Source organism: Parasteatoda tepidariorum, chromosome 5, assembly GCF_982258835.1.
Source record: "Parasteatoda tepidariorum strain Cologne lab strain chromosome 5, Ptep-v5.0, whole genome shotgun sequence".
NCBI classification, from domain to species: domain Eukaryota; kingdom Metazoa; phylum Arthropoda; class Arachnida; order Araneae; family Theridiidae; genus Parasteatoda; species Parasteatoda tepidariorum.
In genome coordinates this window covers 54,176,470-54,203,386 of record NC_141759.1, presented here as the reverse complement: position 1 = coordinate 54,203,386, position 26,917 = coordinate 54,176,470, and the positions used below count along the sequence as shown (strand labels likewise).

Below are 26,917 nucleotides of genomic sequence, written 5' to 3'. Positions count from 1 at the left end.
ATCAAAACATATTTTTCAATAAATAAACCATAAGTAACACCAGTTTTTGTACAACAATAGCTTTTGGATTAGTTAAATGATAGTTAAGGAATATTTAGTTTGATAAACGTCACAGATAAAATACACTAACAAAAAAGGTATACTGATAAGTTAAGCTTTTTATATGAATTTAGTATTTGAAAAATCAGCAGTTTAATTGTTGATAAAAATAACATTAAAAAATAAACTTAAGTTGGTAAAGGAAAACATTAATATTTAGCTTTATTAATATTCATAGTGAATTCTTGTCACTTAATTCTGTCTTGTTTGTTTTCCTGTAATTGCTTTTATCATTTGTACTAGTTTTCTCAAATAGTGCTGCTGTTACGGGATTCAAAAGAAGAAAAAATAAAAAGACAGCTAGTCTTTGAACCATATGACATGTAAAGTTTATAAATAGTTTTTAGTTACCTAGTCCCGAGCATATCCAACAATTTGCAAGATCATTAAGAACAGATTTATTATGTCCATGTAGATATTTAATGCGGCAAATATATACTCTTCAGGAGATAAGCTGTATTTATGTTTTCCACCAATCATCAACTGAGTGTCAAACACCAGGTACTAAAATAATAATACAAAAGTAGAATGAACACATTTGAAAAATAACAATTTTGATTAATAGAATTAAAATTATTTTATAGATAATGTATTAAGTTTTTTTTAGAGAAATCAATAATTTAGTATAATTAATCATAATGAAACTTTTATCAGAACTTTGGATTATGACAATAACAGGGTTGCCACTCCACAGGGAAAACCTGGAAAATACAGGGTATTTTGATTCTTTACAAACTGGGAAAATACACGCAAATTTTTTTTTGGTCTTTTAAAAAATGGTGACCACTCCCCATACAGCAAATTTCGTCCTAAAGACATCCCAAAACATTCCGAACACTCCTGGAACAGTCATATCCGTAAAGTGTCAGAAGAAAGAATTTCGTAGGATGTCACAAATAGACAGCAATATGACAGGCCTTTCAAAGGACTGTTTTAGGAGTCTTGTAGGATCATCGTTCAGCGCATGCGTGTTAACTTCAACTTTGCCGTTAATGTTACATCTTTTATCCAGTGACAAGAGCAATTCTGCTAGTGAAATCTAAACAATAAGGTATTTATAAGCTCAAATATCTTATTAGTTTCTTTTTTGTTTATCTTTCTTTTTTTTATAATCTATTTATATATTTGATTTATAAGTGTACTTGAACCCCGTCATTATCTTTAATATCTCAATTGCAATGTTTACATGCATGTTTGCAATGTTTACATATATTACTAAATGTTTAAATGCGTGGTTTATTTAATTTTTTCATAATTATTGAGGAAGTTTTACTTTTATTATTTCGTGAGGCAAATTTTTATCTGTTCTGATTCTTTCTATTATTTTTGTTTTCTTCCTTTAAGTTCAACTTGTTATTTGGCATGTTTTTTTGGTAACCCTAAATAATTCATTTCTTCTAATTACAAATGAAATGACATTTAAATTATTTCAATGTTGCTATTCATCTTCATTATTTAGTATATTGTTATTTTACCATTTTTTACAAAGTTTTGTCTATAAATTGTCTATGAATGGTGTTTTCAATATAAATGTAAACAATAACAATCTCCAACTCAATACTTGCTACTGCTTATTCTGCTAGGCTATATTTTCAAACTGATAATTTTGTTTTTAACAAAGGAAATAAATTATATAATTTTTAAGCTCAAATCTGTTGTATTTCATAAGATAGTAACGATAAGTAATTCTGGTGAGTAAGAAGTGAAAATTTGTTTTATTTCTTTAGAGATGTATTGCGAAAAAGGTGACATGGTTGCTAGATTTTGAATAACTCCCTTTTTTGGCAATCCTGATTTGGCCTCTTTCAATTTGTTTATTATTGTTTGTTCTTGTTGCAAGCTGTGCATCATCTTACGTTAGTGTTAGCACCTTTAGCATTGAAAACACAAGTAATAAGTAATCAAATACCACGTTTGCAAGAATCACAATGTTCTCTTGCAAGTTTTCAAAACACAATGATCGCGTTGTGAGCTAAATGGCTTTAAAATACACCCGAAACAGTAACCTGGAAGTATATGCGTATAGAGCTTGCAGTGTTCCCTTGTGTAAAAAATGCGGTCCATAGGGATTTTGAAAATTAGAGATACTTAGCCAAGTAAATAACCAGGCAAAAGGGCTGCAGGTTTTTTTTCCCGTCCTAGTCTGAGTAAATTGCAGCATTTGCTGCAATTAATTCAATTTTTCTCTTTATATGATTGTTCATAATCAATCTGTCTTAAAATTAATAAAAAGTTGCAAAGTTATCTAACTATTATATTAAATTTAATCAGGCTATCAATTTTAACTGCTGAAGATAATTACATTATTTTCACTATCTCAGTAATTCATATCTTTTTAAAAATAGTTCTTTAATTATATTTATATTAATATTAGTTTAGTTTATTATTTAAAAAAGAATCATATGGACGCGATCAAAATGTCTATATGTGTAACTAATTTTATACAGAATAGTGTCTACATTTTCTCATTTTAATGTCATTGTTTCAAAAGCAGTTATTAGAATTTCTTCTGCTTAATGCTTAGTTTCATGCTCACTACTTAGTATTTCAAGAAATACTTTTTTTTAAAAAAATATTGAAAAGTTAATAAAAGTATTGAAAAAAGTTATTGAATCTGTAAGGAGTTTATTTTCTTTTAAAAAGTTCTTGTAAATATATTTGTCATTATTCACCTCTTGCATTGTGAAGCTGGTTTAAATATATGTGTTTACATTTTAATTCTTAGTTTACTTTTATAGATATATTTTAGGTAGGTATCTTGTGTTTCATAATATGTATTTTTGACGGGGTTAAAAAATATTCAATGATCTCTTAAGATAAAATATTTAGTGCTTTAAAAGGCATATAAAACTTACTTGTAGTTGATCTGCATATTTTCTCAATAATTAAATTTTTGTTAACATTTTTAACTGATAATTGTGGTTGAAACATTTAATTAGTATTTACATATTTGTATTTTTACAAAAAAAAAATTGTATGCTAAATTTTAGTATTGTCTTTTCTTGATTCTTCAAAAGCTCGTTCTTTTACAAGGACAGATTTACGATAAACTATTTTCAGAATGAAATTTTGTTTTCCTTAAAATAAATTTTTATTAATTATATCATTTACATGTCAATTTGCTTTTTTTAAAATATTGTTATTTGTATAATTTTTTTTCTTTCTCATAGTCTGCTAGATTGCAAAGTCTTGATGGAACTGATTTTAAAGAACGTAACAAGACGAGCTATTCGTCACATCATGCCTGATGATGTTGTTGAACTCTAAAGCTGGATGGGCAATAATGAAAAAAAAATATTTTTTGGTTACAGAGTGTCAGGTGCAATTATTGGTAATATTTAATCTCTGTTTATATATATATATATATATATATTATACCATTTGTAGTTTGACAGTATATAGTTAAAATTTGTGTTGCTAAAGTTGCCAAACTTTTTAATGTACTATAAATTTAGTATTCCATGAATTTTCAATGAGTTTATAAATTTCAAACATTGGAATAATTTATGAGTGTGTTGTTTGAAATAATATTGTTATTAGTATCACCATCTTCTTTTTCAGTCATAGTGGAATGGTAATCATACGATACTTCAGTTATCCAACACTTTTTTTGACTTGCACTTTAAAATATTCTGATCATTGTTACATGTGTTTGTACTAATAGCTTTACCATTATTACATTTGTTGTTACTAGATTATTCTTATAACAATGAATCAAACATGTATCAAATCATTTTATTTTTTGTGAACTAGTATTAAGTTACGTATGATGGGCAATTGAAAAAGCAGCTTAACAAGGTTACCCCATAATATTTTCCCTGAGAGTAACAGAAATCTGGGCTTCTACTAATTTAGTTTGAGATACCTTTTAAGTAGGTTCTGAAATAATTTTATGTTTATTCATGAAAATACCTACTGGTTTGTTTATATTTTCTTTTTGTTATGTTTTAGAAGCTGTTTGCAGTGTTTTCACATACACTAAAGTAAATGAAGTTGGAAGCATTATTAGAGGCTGGTTGCGCCATGCTAAAGAAAGAAGAGTTTATTCTGTAAAAAAATTAAGGAAATAATAGTGTAAATAAAAGTTTCACTTATGTGATTCTAATATTGTTTATTTTTTTCTATTCTCATATTTATTTGCATACACTAAATTTATGCCGCAAAAAATAGATAAATCCTTAAAACAAGTTATTTTTAATATTTTCAAGATACTGATTTAAGTATGCCTTCAGCTAACAATTCTTCAGCAAAACATGGCAACAGCTGTTTTAGTTTGTATATAAAAACAGATAATTTTCTAATTTTATTTGTTTTTTTAAATTGCATCATTGACACAATAACTAAACAATAAAGTATGTGATCCATAAACATCTATTTTGAGTTTTTGATAAAATAGTCACAACTTCATTTAAACTATTTATAATATAAAATGTTTTTTAGTAAATTTTGCAGAAGAATGTAATGAGAATTATTTTGCCAATTAACCAGTTTCAATTGATCATGCGAGAAATTTAAATATTAATGCGAAGTTCTCAGTATTAGAGCAACATTAAAATGAAAATTATTCATTATTTTATTATAAGATATTTAATATATCTACTACATTAAACAATATGAGCAATAATGAAGCAATCATAAATTACAATGTACATAAAAGATTCAATAAGTCTCATAATTTAATTTAATAAGAAATATTCTTTACAGAAAACTAACGCTAATTAGGAGACTTGTAACCTTCCTTGGTGTTCAAAGGGTACATTCAATTAGACTTTTTAATAATGGCCAAGTTTTTATTTCAAGCAATAGAAATGTGAAATCCAATTATCTTGCATATTTTTGTATTAAAATGATACATTATTCTTTTCTTTAGATACGTTTGTTTATTAACTGTTTTACTCTCTTTTCCTTTGCTAATTTTCCTAAAAAAAATAGTAGAGGAATAGCCCATTTTTCTGGAAAAATAGAGTGGTATACAAATTAAAAACTATCACCTTTTTTTTCATTTAAAAAACATTTTTCTGACCTCTAATTCAGTAAATTTAAAAGAAAAACCTTATTTAAGTTGCTAAAATTAATAAAAATTTCAAAGATGAAATTCATTTCCAAAATAAGACACCCTCCTATTACTATCATACCATTTCCAACATGCATCCCACAAGTTACCTCAATCCTTACTAAACAGGTCTTATTATGTCCTAATGCCATCCTAAAGCGTTCTAAAGGTATCCTGAAACTGTCCTAGTTATGACATCATTAAGATATCTGTAGGTGGGACATTCTAACACGCAGATGACATCCGTAGGACATTTAGCGGTAAATATAGGACTTCCTCTGGAAATCACAGAATCCTAAAGATGACAACTTTAGGATGTCATAACGAAGTCAATGTGCTGTATGGGTCAAAGCGTAATCTATGGAATATTTAACCATATTTCATTTACCATAGTATTATTTAAGTATGTTCAGCTGTTTTTCCAGCAATTGAAACTGATAAATATAGTTAGCCCAATATAGCTCACACAAGAGCCAGTAATTGTTTCCTCTTAATATATTGCGTATAACATGTTCATGTACGGGAAATTTTTTTTCTCCAGATTTGAGTGGCAACCCAGAATAAGTTACTCTGACCTTTTATAAATGTATTTAAATTATCTTCATGTTGTGGGGAACAAAATTCTGTCAAGTAATTTATTACTTTTGCTACCACTAGAAAAAATATTTTCGAAAAATTCGGAATTTCCGCAGTTATTGGAGGGTATGTTACATATATATATATAAAAACGAAAGGTCTTTTAGACTTTAAAAAATTTCATTTCTGTAATTTTAGAGTTAATAAATTTAAAAAAAAAAAAAAAAACTATTTCGCAAAACCTTTCTTGGATGACAGCAGATTTTTAAATATGTTTTGCATTAATTTTGAGTGCACAGTGTCTCTAGGTCTATCTCCTAATTATTAAAAGCCATAATCTTCAGTGACATTTCTTTAGTGTGTGGCAATAACTATGCAGCAAAGTTATTTCGCTAGTCTTATTGATGATAGTTATGTACAACCAAAAAAAAACTAACAATAGTATATCAGTTACTGAATCATTACTTAAAATAAAATTGACTTTTTCAATTGCTAAAAAATTAAATATACGTTGCACATAACTTGTAGGGAAATTACTCTAAAGATAGATTTCTTTTTAATATAGTATTTCACAAATAGTGTATTTAGGAATGTAAAATAAAAGTACAAATGAAGGTGATTTTTTCTTTACGTACAAAGGAAAAAATAATAGCTCCAAATGATGCATACACCAGCTGCATAATCTGGAAAAAAAATTATATCTCAATGTTATTGACATTAACAGAATTTTTTTTTTTTTTTTTTTACAATCACAAATTCCTTAAAATAGTTTTTAAAAAATGAAATTTATTCCATATTTCAATACAGGAGTGATTGTATTCCTGGGGTATCCCGGAATTCCGGGTTTTTCGTATCATTCCTCCTGGTCTAAAAACTAGAAGCGGAGCAGCGAATATCGTGGGATTCTGCATATCTCAAGACCGTTGGTTCGTGGACCTCCACGTACCAAAAAATTATAATCTGACAAAATTTTGAAGCTTTTGCTAAATCCCGTAACAAGATGTTTACATACATTCTTCCGCTAATTATGTCTTGCGTGATTCTTCCGCCAGTTTTATTCTTTTGGTTTGGCGGTTTTTAGCCATTTTGAATGTTTGGAATCTACTGATATCGCATATCGTGGCTCTTATTCACGCGATTTTAATATCAAACATGGATTTTCATATTTGCCTGATTGGGGATATTTCCGATCTGTTGCACCAACTACAATCGCCAAATAGATTTTAAACTTGCTAATTTTTTTAAAAAAAATGTGTAGATGTTTTCCCAGGGGTGGCTACGAGTTATACCTTTCGAGTTTGCCCCTTTCTGTGATGTTTTCTTAGTTTCTCGTAGGCGACTGCCCGGATGTTACCAAGACTTGGCGATTATTCTGCCACAGATCAGGATACGGAAATCTCCGTGCCTGATTTAAAAGCTATGCGTTGCGGATCGTTCGTATTCAAGGGATTTAAAAATCGCATATCACAATTCTTATTCACGTGATTCAAAAATCCAATATCGCAACTCGTGTTCACGCGTTACATCCAAACATAGATTTTTGCATTTACTCATGCTTTAAAAACAACGCATTGCGATTCGTATTTACGCGATCTAAAAATTATGCAAAGTTATTCGTATTTACGCTAATTAAAAATTCAATATCGCATTAATATATTTTTTTTGTTTTTAAAATCCAATATCGCAATGCTTGTAAGAGGTAAGTTCTTTCTTATATAATTTACTCTAAAGGTATGTTATTCTGCATTAGTGGGTAATTTAATTATAGATGTTAATTCAAGAAATTATGTTAAATGTGAAACATGTATAATATATATATTGATAACGGTTTTTTGCACTTAAAATGTGCAGGCTTTTTCACTGCTTTGACTAACTATTTAGAATATTTAAGGTTAGACCCTAGAACCGTTTACCCCTTGACAAACGAAGACGTCATGTTTTGTTTCTTTAATTGACTTGTCTCAGACGTCTTCACAGAGATGCCAACTTCCTCCAGACAGCAAATAAATGTTTTAAAGTGGTAGTTTATCAATTGTGATTCTTGGTTTAATAAATTCAATTTAGTAGATTTTTTATCCACCACTATTTCTAAAAATAATTCGTAGGTATATATAGTCCACCACTTTATAGTAGTTATTTTATACTATACCTTTTAAAAAGCAAGCAAAAATAGTCAAATATTTGCAAAATTTAGTTTGTAGTTATTTACCGTTTCTTTAAATTATTTTGTCGTGTCCGGAGCATTTGGCATCTCTGTCAACATTCCGTTGCGAGTTGTTGTTTACAGTGCAGTCAAAGATCATTTCTATATCAAGAAATTTAATGATATGTACAGGGGTTAAGATTTAGACCTTGTACATGAAAATAGACTCAAAAGTTTCACGCATTCTAGTCTTGCAATCTGCTTGCCTGAACAGTTTGAATAATTAGAATAAAAATCGAAACAAAGTGAATTTTTCTTATCAATTACATACATTTAAAATTATATCCTGCACATCAGTTTGTGTAGACATGATTTATATTAAATTAAAACCAAAAATGAATATTTCATATAATTCATGATTGATTCATTTTAAAAATTTTATTTTCGCAAAAGAAGAAAAACTTACCTTTCCCGGAAAGATCATAGCTACTATACCAAACAGCAAGAATATAACGGCACTAACCAAGATCAAACCAGAACACGTGGTAAAGTCAAACTATAGAAATGTTTAGAAAATATATTGCTTAAAATTTAGTCAATTTAATAAAAATAAAGAATTCAGTTTGGTCGATTCAATTTAACTTATATCTTTTCTATCTTGGTAAAATATTATATTGATTATTTCAATTCAAATGAAAGCACCACAGATTTTAGTGGTTTATAATTTTGCCAGAAACAAAAAAAGGTATATCAAAGAAAAGATAGTTTATTTTATTTCATTCTAATTACATTTTAAATATAAGATGAATAATCTACACCGAAGAGCCATTACATCATGACCACCCTGCTAATAACATGTAGGACCACCTTTAGCCCTCAAAACTGCTAGCACCCACCGTGGCGTTGATTCCACAAGGTGCTGATATGTAGTCTGAGGTATCTGGTACCAAGCGCTCGCCAACTGGTCCTGCAATTCCCTCACATTGCGAGGGGGTAGCGTGGCAGCACGAATTTGGTTTTCCAAGTAGGACCGCAAATGCTCTATTGGATTAAGGTCACGTGAATTTGGGGGCTAAGACATGACTTGAAAGTCACTGGAATGTTCCTCGACGATTCGACCCTTATGACATGGTGCATTATCCTGTTGGTAAACACCATCCCCATCAGGAAAAACGCCATGAATGGGTGAACCTGGTCTGCAACTATGTTCAAGTAGCTTACAGACGTCAGGGATTGTTCTATGAGGATTATGGGTCCTAATGTGCCCCGTGAAAACATTGTTCCTGGGCGAGCCCATTGTTATAGATGGAGGGTGGTCATAATGTAATAGAGGTTCGGTGTATAGATTTATAACATGATGTGATATTTTCTTAAAATCGCAATTCATTATTAAATTGCTGATACTAAATTTTTCACAATAAAAAACTCGTACTTTTACAACAAAAAACTCGTTTTAATGTTTCACATGAAAAATTCACAAAATATACTTCTTTTTCGGTGCCAATAATATTAGAATATCATTAAAAAATAAATTATATAATAATAGAAAATATTTTACTGAAAGGCTAGAAATTTAAAACAAAATATTTCGTCATAAACTAAAATTTTATTAAATGGTACTTACCTTCGTTTGGAATGCAAAGAGAGTTAAAGCCAAACATATTACCTGCAATAACAGAAAATTATTAATTATATATATTTATTTATAACATCAGAATAACAAAAACTACTTTTAATCACGTCAATATTAATCTAATATATATATATATATATATATATATATATATATATATATATATATATATATATATATATATATATATATATATATATATAGAATATATTTAATTTAATAATAAGATATAAAAAATATTTTTTTTATAAACTAGATTTTACCTAAGTATTTTGTTGAAATGTTAGAATAAATTAGTTAAATAAATTACATTATAATTTTAAACAAGTACTCCTAAATTTCGTGGCTAGTTGTAAAATAACTTTTTTTGAAAGACTACTTTTAGAACATTTTATTATTTTTATAACTCATCTCATAAATTAATTTAAACCTATTATTATTTTAAGAAATAATTTTTAGTATTTAGATAAAGCTCTAATTATTAGTATAGTTAAGTGAAATTAGTAAGTAATAATATGATTCGAGCTTTTTATATTTCATCCTTAATTGACAAGTTTTTACTATTTACTCACATGATGCACATTTTATAACATTTCAAACTTTTTAATAAATTTCTAGTATTTTAATAAATTCTTAGATTTCCAATGATGCCTAGGTCCTAAAAGCATTGCAAGTATTAGAAGAATTTAGAAAGGTGGGCAATATGACATTCTCATTACTCATTATCGACATTCAGAAATTCTAGTCATAAAAAATAAATGAATAAAAAAATTATAGAGAGCCAAATGCATTAATTTTTTAAAAAAATTAAGCATATATATTAATATGTAATATTGTAGTTGTATTTACCTTAATCTTTTTCAAAATACAACGTATGTTTCTGCTTAAAATAGTAATTTAAATTCCATTTTAATACCACTGGGGAAAATCATCCACGAAAGGATTAAAAGTTGGCAGGTATGCAAATGATGCAAAACAAGAAAAAATGTTTACTATACTTACAGTGCAGATTCCAACAGCAATCAGAACTGCTTCAGTATCATAAAGGCTAAAAAATAAGGCAATGTTTTTAAAAATTATCACATGGTTTGAGTTGAAAAAAATAAACAAATTATTAACCTTTAAAAGTACATCCAATAAAATTCTAAGTATAAAGTTAAATGAATATGTATAACAAAATCCACTATTTTTGAACCTGTCAAAGAGGGTGATCTGTGGAGAAGACTATTTAAAGAAGAAAAAAAATAGTACGTGGAGTCCCCCGCGCGGAAGAAGTTAAACTTCGTAACCTGCGACGTTAATTGTAGAAGAATTAGCAGTCGTAGAAGGATCAATAGTTCTATTCAACGACTCTTTTTCCTGCTCCGCTCGCTTCCGTGCTCTGTAATAACGGTAATATTGTGCATTTTCCCCTCGTGGCCTCTTGAACCAGTGGAAGTGCTTGTGGTTGCCTCATCGTCTCGCCATGGAAAATGTATTTGTATTAATAATAATGTATGTGAATTCGTCATAATGTAATTTCAAAAGAGAAACCCTAACAATCAAGTGATATTCGCAAGAGACGTACCTTGACATAACCTTAAATCCGTCGCATTGTCCGTGGGATTGTTTTCACTCATTTTTTACAATTGTTATCCACTAAATTTGAAAATAAAAAATATTATCCTATTAAATTATATGTGTATCAAATCAAACTAAAAAAATATTTTTAGAAAAACAATACTTTTATTATTTTTATGCATGTGAGAACCAAAACAATATGGAAATGAATGAGGGAAAACTGGAAAATGTATGTATGGAAAATGTATTTGTATTAATAATGTATGTGAATTCGTCATAATGTAATTTCAAAAGAGAAACCCTAACAATCAAGTGATATTCGCAAGAGACGTACCTTGACATAACCTTAAATCCGTCGCATTGTCCGTGGGATTGTTTTCACTCATTTTTTACAATTGTTATCCACTAAATTTGAAAATAAAAAATATTATCCTATTAAATTATATGTGTATCAAATCAAACTAAAAAAATATTTTTAGAAAAACAATACTTTTATTATTTTTATGCATGTGAGAACCAAAACAATATGGAAATGAATGAGGGAAAACTGGATCCTACCACGTGATTTCCCGGCCAATAAAAATGTAGCGTTAAACGTTTAACGCAACCATGTTGGAAGTCGCATAAGAAGTATAACATCAAAAAGATATTATCAATTATGTAAAAGCAAAGATAATTCAATGGCTGGACACCTTGAGAGAATGGACGAAAACAGAGGCACTAAGAAGATATTCAAGGGGCAGTGCCAGGGCCAAAGGAAAAGAGGAAGGTTTAATTTAAAATCGAATTAAGTTTAATTTGAAATCGAAAAAATGTGAATGCAATACAGGAGCACCCTGCATGCATTCACGTGGGTCGCGTTCATTTCATCGACAATAAGTAATATTTTCATACTGAGCATGCGCCTAAAAAAATAATTTTTTTAAAATATAATTTTGTTTTGAATCGTGTATTTCACAACTTATGAGAAAAGTCCGATTTGGATATCTTGAAAATACAAAACGTTTCTAGCATTTCTCTAAGTCATTAAAATGTTCAATTGCCATGCGAAGTTATTACTTTACAGATTATCGTTTTTCGAATTTTTTCAACATCGATATTGATTTTGAGTAGAAAACAATAACAAAATAAGTGATAACTCTCAAAGGATAACTCATTTATTGTTTCTCATATTTTTAGTTCAATTTTATTCTCGCGATCTAACTAATATATTAAATATCCCAGCTAAAAATAAACATAAAAATAAAAATTCGGTTGGAAGACTGGTGTTTTGGCCGATTTCGCTACGGAACTTTCGAGGTCGAATAACTACAAAATGAATGCAGTTTGTAAATTGCAGTAATATTAATGTGGAAACAACCTTAAAAATTCTAAAGTAAATATGCTGTTATATTAACTTCGAAAATTCTACTTGTAATATTTAGTTATAAAGAGATTCGAGTCAGGTTGTGGCTCACTTTTGTCGAATGAATAGTTTTTCTGGAGGTGCACTCTATCAAGAGCGATGGAAAATACAAGTCATTTTTGAGTTAAACAACTCTGTGGAGTCGCCTTTTGTGCGTGATTGAGAGTTTAATATTCTAATAGTCCAGGGTCACCGATTGGGTGTGCAGGACGCTCATCATGTGCTAAAGAAATGCAGGAAATAGTGCGGCTCAACACTAACTAACACTAAAACAGTCAAGTTAACACATAACAGTTTGAATACCTACTTTTTTATGGTTAGTAAAATGTTTCGTTGAATATGGAAAAATAACAACTAAAAATTTTTTTTATAACCGTCGTTGAACAGCCGACCCAAACTTTTAATTTACTACCACCAATGTTCAACTTCGTAGCTTTGTAATTTTGAACACAATCCAGAAGACAAGGGAACTCCTGTATCAAGTAATAGGAGAAATTTGTGCCTCCGTGAACCACTTTTTGATGGAATTGACCCTGCGTTATATGGAAAGGAAAACCACGAATACTCCCCACGATTTTTCTGACGGCAAGGCTACTCTAACCCATGATCCGTCTATCACTGATGATATTTTACGACAGCATTGTGGTTCGTGCGAACCAGGCGCGGAATTCGTGTTGACCAGCCGTCGCTGGGATTCAAACCTGAGAAATCTCTTTGGGGGGCGAGAGCTCAGCCTCCATAAATCAATTTAAAAAAATTTTATTTAACCATTTTTCCAAGAAATTTCGAACAGTGTAGAGTAGATAAAACAAGTTATTAAAAGCAGAGTCGCATCTTTTGTGCTGTTCGCCTTAGCTTCTGGATTTTTCGTTCTATTTTTAAGTTTTTAAAGCGAATTTTAAAAAGAAGCAGTTCCATAAAATATATGCTCATTTATATTCAATTGAAAATATTATAAACTATCTTTTTAGATAAAGTTTTGTTTTATTCAAAAAAGCTTTATTTGTATACCTTTTTTTTAAAAGTTTCATTTTAAAAGATTCAATTTTTAACTATAAAAAATACATTTGTTTTAAATTATCTAAATTTATGTAGCACTTTCATCGCGGCAATGACGGGTCCCACTGTCAGCGCTTAGACTTCCTGCGCAGCAATGAAATTTAAACAAATTTTAAATCTTGTTTATTTCACTTTAAAACATAATAATCAATTGCAATTAACCGTATTCACTAGAAATATTAATTAACAGTACGCAATTAACCGTAATGCAACAATAGAGACAGCGAATATTTTGGAAGACCAGTTATCTCGTCCGACTGAAAACTCCCGTGGCAGAATTTTTGTTGGGCTTTCTGTTACAAACCTCTGTAGCACAAATATCTTTCCGCAAGATACTTTTAATAATAACAAATTTACATGTTTCTAAAGTAACAGAAATGCTGTGTTAGTGGAGGAAAAAAAACCTATTTGGATAAAATAAAATTGTATAAATTTTTTTTTTTAAATGAATATAGAATTTTTTTTAAAGTTCTAATATCATGAGCGATATTCTCACATTTTGTAGGAGGAGAACACACGAATTATTTCCTTTTTCGCATTTCGTAAATCATCATCACATTAATAAAAAATAATTTAAAATCGTGAAATCCGTAGCAGATGTGGAAATGTGCAAGATATGTAAAAATGCGCCCTTAATGCTTAAATTTTTTTTAAATTTTAATATGAAACAAAAACACTACGAAGATACTCGGATATTTATAATCATTCATTTTATTTTAATTTATATATTTTAAGTTAAATTATTATAATATTAATTAATAAGCAATTAATAATTGCGATGGAAAGGTGGAATTTAAAAAAGTACTAAATTGGAGCATAGTATATACTCTGAACAACTTACCACATTTAAATGAAATTCATCTTAATAATATGAGAAAATTATTCACCTTATTCCAATAATATATTCGAAGTTTTGTTAAGAGTTATTATTTGAAAAGAGAATTAAAAAAATACCTCATAAAAGGAAGAAATATTTTTATTGTAATTCATTTCGTAGGGGTGCCCAACCCTTTCTTGAATAAAGGGCCGCATGCCCAAGTACCTAGACATTTTGACGGCAATTATGATAATTTAAACGTTAATATCAGTGTTTCCGACGCGATTCTTTTTTATCAGTCAACTTAGTAAAATATTCTCATGAAATTAAATTCTTTTAAATAATAAAATTCTTTTAAAAGCTTAATTCTTTTCCTTTTTATCAGTCAACTTAGTAATCATTTTCATAAAATCAAATTCTTTTAAAAGTTAAAATTCATTCAAAACAAATTACCTCAAATTGTGCATCCCTATCATAGTGAATTATTTCTGGATTATGTGCCCTTAAAACTCGCGCGCCCCCCGCACTGCGTAGAAGTAACTACCGAAAAAAAGATCAGCGGCAGAATCACACAAATCGGACTCTTCAAAAAGGGGGTACAAAATGCATGTTTCGTTTCGAGATTCGGTTGTTGTAATAAATAATATTATATTAAAAATATGGGATTCTAAAAACTGTAGAAATATCCCCCCCCCCAAAAAAAAAAAACCATAAAACCATTTCTTTAAAAATTAAATACTCAGATGCAGGATTCGAATTTCCCATATTGTCAGAAATATATTGGGATATTTAAAAACCACGTGAAAATCAATATCAATAACTGCCGCAAAATACAATCGAAACACTATATAGATTTGCGGTAGTATCAGCATAAAGAGTGAATGCGTCAAAAAGTGATTACTTAAATCTGCAATTTACATTTTACGTGTAGAAATAATTATGGAAGGTGGGAAATAATAAATTCACTTTTGGAATTCAGTAGCACAAAAAGTCGAAAAAACGATGAAATCGTCACATTAAAAGTAAATAATTGTTTCGCGTATTATTAAGTTGTATATATATATATATACTAGGAGGCTTCGCCCCCTGCTCGCTGGCGCTCACCAACCCCCGGAACTGGTTTCACAGTTCATTTCGGATTGCTTCGCAATCCAATGCTCGCTTTACTCGCTCATTGGATACGTTCTTAACGTCTAGTTTTTGTATACTTTTTTGAGTACTGAAGTTCTGAAAACTTTTCACTGTAGAAAATTATAAACCTGTACATTTCAATATTAATTTGAAATTGCAAACAGTTCACATATTTTTCTTAATCACACAATTCTAAATTTCAGTTGTTGAGAAAAGTAACTGTTGTAAGTTTTGTTTTAAAGTCTTTCCCACCAGAGGGCTAAAGCCATGTGTTGTAAAACAATATGAAATAGTAGTCTGCCACTGAAAGCCGGATGTAAAGCATCGGCTTTGATGAAGATAATTTTGTATTTTTATTTCTCTGAAGGGTGCCACCTTAATAATATGGAATTTGTAAAATAAATGCATATATTTTTGATTGTTGATGAAGCCCATCATTTTGTGTTTTTATCAATGTTCAGAAGCAGAACAACTATAAGTTTTTTTATTTTATCACAAAAAAATACAATGTATAAAAAACAAAGAAAAGAGTAAGAAAATGAGTATAGTCATAGAAAAAGTTTAAATTATAATATAGTATTTGTCAGTTAAAATAAAACTTTTTGTTTAAGTCATTGCTAACAATTCAAATTTCTCCGAGGCAATTTTAAAGTATAAATTAAGGTAGTATTGTTAAGTTGAAACACAATATTTTTAATTTTGATGTCAACAATACAATTCAATTTTTCACAAAAACGATTGTTTCCATTGTTAAGTTCAGTGTCAACAATTCAAATTTTTCTGAGGCAACTCTTAACCTCTAAATATATTTTTTTTATGTACACATTTCTAAACGTCAGTATTCAACCACAAAACAACTTAAAGTCCTCAAATTTAGCATGAAGTTGTAAAATGTAATGAAAGAGGGTCATAGCAATAATGAAAGTAGAAGTAAAGTTAGAACTGTAAAATTAAAACAATATTTTTAATCAATGAGCCAAGTTCTTCAAGAAGCAGTTGTAGAAGTAGGTTGTTTATTTAAAACTTTATATAGAATTTCTTTAAGAACACAATTGTTAATTTGGGCATTTGGCGATACAACACTTTTAGAATTGAAGGATATGTTACGTCAAGCGCTCAGGTATCATAATTTTGATCTAGTTGCGCTTCTATGTCATTTTGATTTATGTTGCTAAGTTACCTTTCAAAAAATTCTATGGCTGGCAACAGCATTTTTATTTTTTAAGTTGTTTATTTTTATTTCTTTTAGAATTCGTTATTTTTTTAGCGAAATGTTTCTTAACCTAACAGAATTCTTTGCCGACTGTTTTCTCTATGAATGAAGAAAATAAAGTAAATATTTAACTGTTGTGAAAAGAATCTTATTTAGTTGTACAAATTACTTCAGCCAAAATTTGGGAGCCACGTAAGAGAATTGTATATATTAGATCAGAAACACATCATTAAAAGGCTTTGTGTTTTGCTTTGGTGTTTTCAAAACAAAGCAAACGTTGCCACCGGCGGAAAAGAAATACAGCCAAAATTTGGGAGCCACGTAAGAGAATTATATATAATAGATGTATAAAATTTGAAAATTCGTAGCAATAACTGTCGAAAGAACGAATGAAAACACCACATTGGATTAACGAGAATATCGGCGCAAAACGGCCGTGCCAAAAGAATGTTTTCTTGAATCTCCGATTTGAATTTCGTGTGCCGTAATAATATCGGCATATTTCAAAAATTCATGAGAATATTAGTAATAACTGAGCAATGAAAGACATCGAGATTTCGAAAAAATTCGTAGTAATAATTGCCAGGAAAAAAAATTATCAAAACACTACATATATTTACGAAGGAATCGGCGCGAGTTGTGAGTGAAAAAGAGAAAACTGAAAAGCGTGAATTAAGAAAATTTTGGATCGATTTTCAAGCAAATTAAAGAAGAAAAAAAAACTGTGATCGTAGCCAAATTATCCAACAAAAAATAAACATCTTTTAAGCACTTTTCAAGCGGTCAAAAAACATTTTTAAGCAGGCAGGGTTGGAAAGTTTTTGACAATCGACAGTTTCATCTTGTATTAACCGTCAAGTCAAAAAAAAAAAAAAAAAAAAAGAAAGAAAGAACCTTTTGGTATTGTCAAATTGTCAATTGTCAAAAATCATGAAATGTTGAATCATGTAAAACGAATGGCGTTTTCATACGCTACGGACTGATTATAAGCCGAAATAGATTGGGGTTGAATTAATATGAAATCGTTGAATAGAACAATGTGAACTGTGTCTTTTTGCATAATTCAAAGCGAAATTCAACATAATAAAGGAAAAATCTCATTTTGAAAATGGGAAAATTAAGCACTTTTAAAAAACACCCAATGAAAAAAGCACCTTTAAAGAGCTATTAAAAAACGAAAATCAAAAATAAGCACCTTTAAGCACTCTTTAAAAACGCTACGCGCCCTGAAAAAAAAAGTAGGCATTATTTTGCTGCAAATCTGAATTTGTAACAAATCCCCGCTCACAGTCAAATTTCATTAAAATGTAAAATATGGTGTACTACTTGAAAAATATATATAAATGAAAGAACATTGACTCTAGAACTGAACTATGCTTTCAACCTTATATTGCTTTATATTTTCTAATCGAAATTCTAGTTGCAACCAGTCATTGTCGAATTTTTTTATTCTTAAATAAGAATAGAAAAATCACGAGCATTCCCTCCGATGCGCCTGAAAGAAATCATAAGGAAGTAAAAGTTTTGTTACATAATATACGTTGTTATATAATTTTGGAGGAAAAAAATCTTTTGAAAATTTCGGTAGAAAAAGAAAACTAAAGTATTCTACTTCATTATTTTTTTATTTTTCATTATTCTCAAATAAGAATAAAAAAATAAGGAGCATTTCTTCCCCCTCTATTCTTCTCAAATAAGAATAGAAAAATTAGGAACATTTCTTTCCTGACTGATGCGTGATAAAGGCATCTTTTAAATATTATTTTAGAGACAAAAAAATAATTCGAAAGTTTCTGCAGAAAAGAAAACTAAAATTTTTACTTCATTATTCTTTATTTTTCATTATTCTCAAACAAGAATAGGAAAATTAGGAACATTTCTTTCCTGACTGATGCACGATAAAGGCATTTTTTAAATATAATTCTAGAGACAAAAAAATTTCTAAAATTTCTGCAGAAAAAAAAATCAAACTTTTTTACTTCATTATTCTTTATTTTTCATTATTCCTAAAAATCAGGAGCATTTCTTCCCCGTCTATTATTCTCAAATAAGAATAGAAAAATCAGGAACATTTCTTTCCTGACTGATGCGTGAAAAAGGCATCTTTTAAATATAATTTTAGAGACATAAAAATTTCGAAAATTTCTGCAGAAAAGAAAACTAAAATTGTTTACTTCATTATTCTTTAATTTTCATTATTCCCAAATAAGAATCGAAAAATCAGGTGCATTTCTTGCCCCTTTATTCTTCTCAAATAAGAATAGAAAAATAAAGAGCATTTCTCTCCTAATTGATGCGTGAACAAGGTTTCTTTTAAATATAATTTTAGAGACAAAACTTCTGCATAAAAAAAAAACCAAAATTTTTTATTTCTTTCTGCAAGAACTCGGCAACATTCTACTACAAAGTCGTCCTGTAGCCGCGATTCTGACATGGGACTGAAAACTATAAATTTATGAAGGAGTGGCGTAGCATTGGAGCTAAAAAATCTGGAATTAAATAAATATCCATTTTCAAATTCAATTATAAAAACTCTTTTGATACAAAGCTGCTCGATACCCAAATTAATAAATTTTAATTTATTTTGATTAGACGAAAGGATAAGCATAATTTCGAGATAGCTCTAGTTTAGTAAAAATGTATTAAAAAAAATCTTATTAATTTACATTTCATTATAGTATTGCTTTTATATAACATTATAAAAGTAATTTTTTGTAAGTAAATAAATAGTGAATTAATAAAAATAAATTTAGTTATAAAATTAGTATAATATAGAAATATTTAAATCCCTATTTTTAAGCAGATTTTGAAATAATTAAACTATCTAAAAATCTCACTTAAAAATTTTTGATGTTCCAAAATAAATAATTAAAATAAATAAAAAAATAATTAAAAAAAAAATTACAATTATGTCAAATATGCATTTTTTATTGTACGTTATCTTTTTCTTTGTCAAAGTGTATATCTTTATCAAAATATAAGAAACTTATAATTAGAAACTAATATACAATAAAAAAAAAACGTTATAAAATATTGTGATACAGTGAAAAATTTTTTTTTTCTGTAATCTGTATCATTGGTGTGGTTAACGGGGGGGGAGACGGTATTTTGAGCATAGAAAGAAAATGGAAACAGTAACTTGAAAATCTATTCTCTGCTACGTAGTTAATCAACGATTTACACTTAAAAATATTGAAATCTTACCCAAAATAAAGTGTTTAAAGGATTTATATTTCTACTATCAGATCTTCCATTTCCTTAAAAGCGTAAAGAAAACTAAAATAAAATAAATTCTGAATTTAAAAATTGTTAACAATTTTCATATTTATAATTTGTTCATTCTTGACAATTATTTTCTGTAAATTACTTTCATAACACATTATCTTTGATTCTTAGATTGGATTTATGAAACGTTTAAACACCAAATTCCATGAAAAGACATGGTATGGCATGTCTTCGGATCATCCTCACAGGGATGTTTCCCAGACCGTCGCCAATAACCCGTTGTGCAGCTCTAGTGCGACGTAAATGAACTACAACTACAACAACCATGAAAGGAAAAGTATTAGACACATTTGTATTTCTACTATCTGCATTTTCCATTTCATTTAAAAATAAACAAATTTAAAATAAAATTGAATAAATTTAAAAATTTTAAAGCATAAATGTAGTGTTAAATCAATAAGGTTATTTGAATGATTTCGCTAACATCTGTAATAATTAAAAAGTTATTGTGTGTGTTTCGTATAAGCCCAGAACTGTTTGTAGTTATTAATAGTAGCATTTTATTCTCGTTGCATTAAAACTGCACAAAGGGAAAAATCCTTGAAGAGGATCTGAAGACACGCTATCACGATTTTGGTCCTCCGCAGAAGCTCCCCAGCTTAGGTAGTCCGACCAAAGAATATACTAGCTGGGCAATTCCATATGTGACGGAATGACATTTTGACTTGAAAAATAACATTTCATTTAAGTTTCTATGCATCTAATTTCAAGTAAACATTGTTTTTTCTCATGCATATCATTATTATTGGCATAAAGCGATTCATAAACTAAAAAAAAAGGATTTTCTATCTTTTTTATTTTTAATTTTACGAACTTTTTATTTGTGTGACGGAATGACATTTTGGCAACCAAGCTTTTGGCATGCTGCTTAAAACTGGTAGTTTCTGTGAATTTTGCAGCTATTATTTTTCTGAACTGTTTTTTACTTTTAGTATAATGTGTAAGTAATGTAAAATCTGAATTTGGAAAATTAACCTCAGGTTGGCTAGCAGTTATTAGCATCTATTTGCTGTGACGGAATGACCGTGACAGAATGACAAAAAGTTTAGTGGAAGAAAGTTTTCATTTAAAATTTTTTTTATTAATATGTAAATGATAAAAAGAATGTAACAGATAAACAGGATTAATGTGTATGTAACCGATAAACAGAATTAGTAAAAATTTCAACAATTTGAAAATTAGCTTGTCTCTGAAGAGGTTTTATATCTAACTTGCCAATTACACATCTTATCTTCTTTCTCAGGAAATTTATGCATAAATAAATTTTTGTTCCGTCTTCTTTTTAGAACTTTAACATCTAAATGGTCTGTCAAAGTAATCTGAGCCACATATAAATGTTCCTTTTCTGAAATATGGGACAGTGATTAAAGAGTCTCCTCAGTCATGTTTTCCTCTTCAAAACAGTGGCCTTCTTTCAAATCATATACTACTTGGTTTTGGTTAAAATTAGAAAACATTCTAATTTTGATGATTCACTTCTCAACCACATGAACGTCTAGTGCACGTCTCTTGTCTCTGGCAATTCTGCTGTAACAGGTGACCAGCTGAAGTCCCTCTCTTAACCCCTTGGGGACGGGTGATTCAGAAAAGCATTCGTACAAAATCAGAATCAGGATGTAATTAAATAAAAAACGGTAACTCAAATGTAGTCGTTTCTAATTTGACAGACTTACTTTGCTTTTACTTTAATTATTGTTAGTTTAATCACACATATAATCAATGTTAATTCAAGGTATAACTAAATAGTTTTATTTTGAACAAAGTAATGGTGAATTAAATAAATCAAACAATTATAACTCCGCCCATAAATAAATTGCTAAAGAATTACTTTGATTACCAGTTTTATCTTTTTGCCCTGATCGATACGGTTTTATACTGGCACGTATTTGTGACAGTCGGTGCGAAAGGGTTAAATAGAATAACTGGACAAAAACAAAACTTCGACTTTATGAAATCATAAAATTCTTTTGCATATTAGGTGCCGTTTTAAAGTATCCAAAGCCTTGTTTGGCTTTTTAAAACAACCTCACATTTACGTGGTATTTATAGGTGCATGTGTTGTGAGGTATTAATGAAATACACTTAACAAAAATGAAACACACTTTACATCATTATCTGCTTCTTTAAACAAATGAAAAGCCTCTTTCAGTGCACTTTTCGTTACTCTGTCAGAGTTTGTATTATGACTGAATCCTTCATACCACCTGGGGGCTTGTAACTAACATCATCTTGACAGTTAAATTCCTTAACCAAAATAAACAGCTTATCGACATTCACTTAATTTAGTTTCTTTTGAGTTGAATGTTATATACTTCTCACATTAAGACTGAATTAATTTTTTTAACTTTATTGTTGATTTTGGAAGTGAGTGTACAACTTTTTTCACGGCTTTACCAAGATTTGTAGGGGGAATTTAAATTATTTGTATGTGAAGAGGTTGGTAGAATTAGATTTTTTCTTTGTTTACACAATCTCTGCACAACATCTAAGCTTTTAAGTTCAGCTTTTGTGGCGGAAGCCTTCTTATCTGCTTTTCCATCGTATAATGGGGATCTTGTTCCTTTTCAATATTCTATCTGTCTTTCAACAGTTGTTTTAGCCATTAGGTTAATTGAAAAATAAATAATTCTCTAATTTTTGAATTGGCTTTTCAAGGACTCGTTTTGTCATTCTATCGCCGAGGATGTGTCATTCCGTCACATTAATTATTGGAAGTTAATAATCAAATGCATAAAACTTTATAATCTCTCATTGATTCTTATGCCATATCTGCTTTATATTCCAAAATATACACATTTTCATTTTGAAATTTAGTTGCAGTTTAAAAAAAAAAAACTTAAACATGTGACGGAATGACACAAAAAAAGTTACGTTTATTTTATATATTAAACTCAAAATGACTTAAAGACTATGTTTTAAATGTTTAAATTTTGTACTATATGCATAATTTTATCAAAATATTGCAAAAGAAAGATACATTTATTTTATTTTATAAGTGTTTTTCAAGAAAACAATTTCAGCACAAATGTGAACAATTCACTTGTCAGCCATGTGATTACTTTAGAATACTACTAGATTCAAAAAACTTAAAATTATCAAAAATGAAACATGAATAAGCAGACTTTGGCTATTTCTGAACATATTTTTAAAATCAAAATATGCAATTCATAAAAAAAAATTTCGCTTGAAAGTTGACACTTTCATGGAATTGTCCAGCTTTCATTGACATGATGTAAACCAGCCCCCACCAGGTTAGGTGCTGTCCCAGTGTTTAAAGGAATCCATTTTGGGCCACAACAGCAGAGGTTCTTGCAAACTATTAAATATTAACGTTAAAACTATTCCACTCACAAAAATAGGAAGTTTCTTATTCGTGGCCTTCCAAAAGATTTTAATACCAACTTAATTTCTCTAGAAATAGAGAAACTTAACATTGAAATCAACAAGATCGTGCAATTCAAGAAACGGGTAGGCGGGGCCTATAAGCTCCTCCCCCTTTTCCTAGTGACAGTCAAAGATTCAACGAATCAGCATCTTGTCTTCCACCTAGAGCATATCGAGACGTTCCCCGTGATCATCGAAAGATTCCGCGGCGGCAGAGGAACTACCCAGTGCTACAGATGCCAGGCCTACGGCCACGCACAAAGTGCATGCTCGGCACCGCCGAGATGCCTAAAGTGTGCCGGAAGCCACTTCTCCTATGAGTGTAAAAAGGAAAGGACAGCTCCCCCCACATGTTGCAGTTGTAAAAAATCACACACTGCCAACTTCTCTGGGTGCGAGGCCCGCCCCAAGAAAAAAACTCCATCAACATAGGCAAGATTCCTCTCCTACTTCACCATCCCAACGACTCGTTTCCATCATGAAGGAGCTACTCAAAAACGAAGAGGCAATATTACTTCTGAACTCTATTCTACAGGGAAAGACCCCTGATCTCTGATGTTTTCCCACTGCCATTGAATGTCTACACCCAAATCCAGCCAACTGAACTCTCTACCCCATATCTACTTTCGGAGCTTCGCTCCGAATTTTCTAAAAACTTTCACACAGATGGATGAGTTAAAGCCGCATTAAAATATAGTGGCTGGTACTCAGATTCTTATTTCATATAGGTATAGGTTCTTGCAAAAGGTTTGCACTCTCTTCTTTACCAAACCAATGGTGGAATTGGGAAAGCATTAGGGATAAGAAGAAAAGTTTTCCTTTTTTATCGTTGGTTTGTTCTGTATTTCCTGTATATTGATAAACAATACTGTACAATTAATTAAGATATTTCTTTGCGAATATATTTATATCATCACATTTTGACACAGAAAAAAAGAATAAAATGGCGGTTGGCGGAGAGCGGCGTACCCAACCACCAACCATGCATGTAGAGTAGTTTATTTTACATTTTATAACCGTCGTTTAACAGCCGACCCAATTTTTGGGTTTACGACTGCTAATGTTCAACTCCGTAGCCATGTAATTTTGAACCAATCCAGAAGACAAGGAAACTCTTGGTTCAGTACACCCAGAGGTGTGATTTGTTATGGGAGAACAGGGAGGACTTTGTGACAGGACAGATTTAAGGTGCATCAGTCACCATTTACTACATAGTCTTCTGCCGGCGGGGATCGAACCCACGACCTCTTGGACAACCAGAAGACAAGGGAACGCCTGGATCAAGTATTGGGAGAAATTCGCCATCGTGGACTACGCTATTGATGGAACTAATCCGCATTTGAGTTGCATGGAGAGGAAGATCTCGAGAACATTCCACGGTTAGCCTGAAGGCAAGAGGATTCTAACCCATGATCCATCTACCACTGAGAATATTTCACATCAGCACTGTGGTCGGTGCGAGCCGGATGCGGAATTCGTCTCGATCATCTATCGCTGGGATTCGAATCCGGTTCAGCTCATTGGAAAGCGACTGCTCTATCCCCTGAGCCATCGCGACTCGTGCATTCTCCAACAACCGGTTCACAGATGACGTAAATCCTGAGTGTCACTTTGCTTGTCATGCGCATGCACTGGATCTTAGTTTAAATAACACTCTGCTAAATTTGAGTATGTTTCTGACTCTGTAAGTTGTTTTTCTGGTATAAAGTATCGAACCGAACAGCTCCTTTCTTTTCTATATTCTTTGTGCCAAGTTCATCATTAACAGTTCAACGAGGACCGATACCTGGCACACTCGGTCTTTTTGCAGGCGGATCAAAGTGGTCACCCACCCGCTCACTACAGGTGATGCTTGATATCGGCAGGGGTCTGTCCAGACATTTTGTGAAAGGTCCGTTTCTATAAAATTGTGAAAAAATGACTCGTAATTTGTGGATATTAAATAAACGTTAAGTCACATTCTTTCAACCAGGGTCCTGCTTTTGTGAATTTGTGCAAATAGGGTCCTGTTATTGCAAAAAAACTTTTCCAAGGAGTTTTTAAATTGTAAAGAGATACAAGATTATGTTCAACACTGTAAAATTATAATAAAAAAATTTAATTTTAAAAGATAAACAGCAATTGCTGCTACTAAATCAGAGATGCAACATACATTTATTTGGTATTTAGCCTATACTGCTGAACGCAGAATATTCATTTCGGATGAATTAAGAAAGAAGCGTCTGTCGAAGACAGAACTTAATACGTTTGCATCTGCCTTTCTCCCCCCCCCTCCCCGGGAAGGGTTTATTCGATAAACAAAACAATAATGAAGATAAACAAATTTGTGAAGGGTCCGTTTTTATGAAAAGATATTTCGTGAAGGGTCCGTTAACGGACCCAAATTTCTTCTAAACAGACCCCTGATCGGTGTTCTGCTTGAAATCGTGTCTTTGCGATCAGTCCTCTGTGGACACCTAGAAAATATTTGAGCTAACGTCCTAAAATTTCGAGAACTGGGTGCATGAATAAATTGCAGCCCCTGGTCTTAAAAAACGTTCAAAATTTTTATTTGTGCGTTCGAGAGGGTCGCCAGAAAAATGAATTTTTCTTATAGGATTATTACGCGTTGTAAAAAAAATTAAACTGTAGTCTGTTTTTTACCTTTACATGTACAAAAGAAAACACCAGAGATGTTTACTAACTTATGATCAAAACTAAGCTTCATTGTGACTTTGTTGCACACTTTTTAATGATTATTTATCTTTGATCCATTATGTCACGTAAGCATAGTTGTAATCAACATGGGGTGACGTTAAGTAATTAGAAGACTATCTGAAACCAAGCATTTATTTGCAGTGTCATTTAGGCAAGCCTCCCTGGAAGATTTATAAATGAGCCCTATCTTAGGCTTAACTTAAATTTCTTAAATTTTAATATGGAACAAAAACACTACGAAAATATATTCGGGTATTTATAATCATTCATTTTATTTTAATTTATATATTTTATAATTAATAAGGAATTGATAATTGCGATGGAAAAGCGGAATTTAGGAAAGTATTAAATTGGAACATTATATACATTTAACAACTTACCACATTTAAATGAAATTCATCTTAATAATACGAGAAACTCACTATCTTATTATAAATATATTTAAAGTTTAGTTAAGGGTTATATTTGCAAAGTGAATTTTAAAAAAAAAAGAAAAAGAGATTTATTGTACTTCAAATAGTGGGGGTGCACAACCCTTGTTTGAATAAAGGGTAGCTTGCTCAAATACCTAGACATGTTGATGGCAATTATGATAATTTTTTACATTAATAGCAGTGTTTCCGACAATTCATTTTATAAGTCAACTTAGAAAAATATTTGAATTTTGAATAGAGTTGAATTATTATAATTATTTTTGTTATTATCTTCTTTTTTTTTCCTTCTCATCAGTCAACTTCGTAATATAATTACATAAAATAAATTTTTTTAAATGCTAAAATTCAATCAAAACTAATAATGAAAAAATAATAAATAAAAATTAAAAAAAAAACATTTTCTTCCTATAAAAAAGCAGGTTTTTAAA

The 26,917-nt window shown here is 30.2% G+C and overlaps 1 protein-coding gene and 1 long non-coding RNA gene across 3 annotated transcripts in view; one reads left to right on the top strand and one right to left on the bottom strand.

Annotated features, from left to right (window-relative positions):
* Positions 1 to 26,917, bottom strand: part of LOC107446570 (protein lifeguard 1) — a 66,222-nt gene that overhangs the window by 761 nt on the left and 38,544 nt on the right. For both annotated transcript variants that reach the window (XM_087163951.1, XM_087163952.1), the window contains exons 7-11: positions 10,507 to 10,552; positions 9,496 to 9,537; positions 8,338 to 8,427; positions 6,364 to 6,411; positions 451 to 603 (exon numbers count right to left, since the gene is read on the bottom strand). In XM_087163951.1, coding sequence (XP_087020077.1) covers positions 451 to 603; positions 6,364 to 6,411; positions 8,338 to 8,427; positions 9,496 to 9,537; positions 10,507 to 10,552 — 379 coding nt within the window. The remainder of the gene's footprint in view (positions 1 to 450; positions 604 to 6,363; positions 6,412 to 8,337; positions 8,428 to 9,495; positions 9,538 to 10,506; positions 10,553 to 26,917) is intronic.
* LOC107449460 (uncharacterized) lies at positions 1,030 to 4,204 on the top strand. Its single transcript, XR_006225811.3, has 3 exons — positions 1,030 to 1,150; positions 3,270 to 3,430; positions 4,051 to 4,204. It is a non-coding gene; the product is annotated as an uncharacterized LOC107449460 (long non-coding RNA).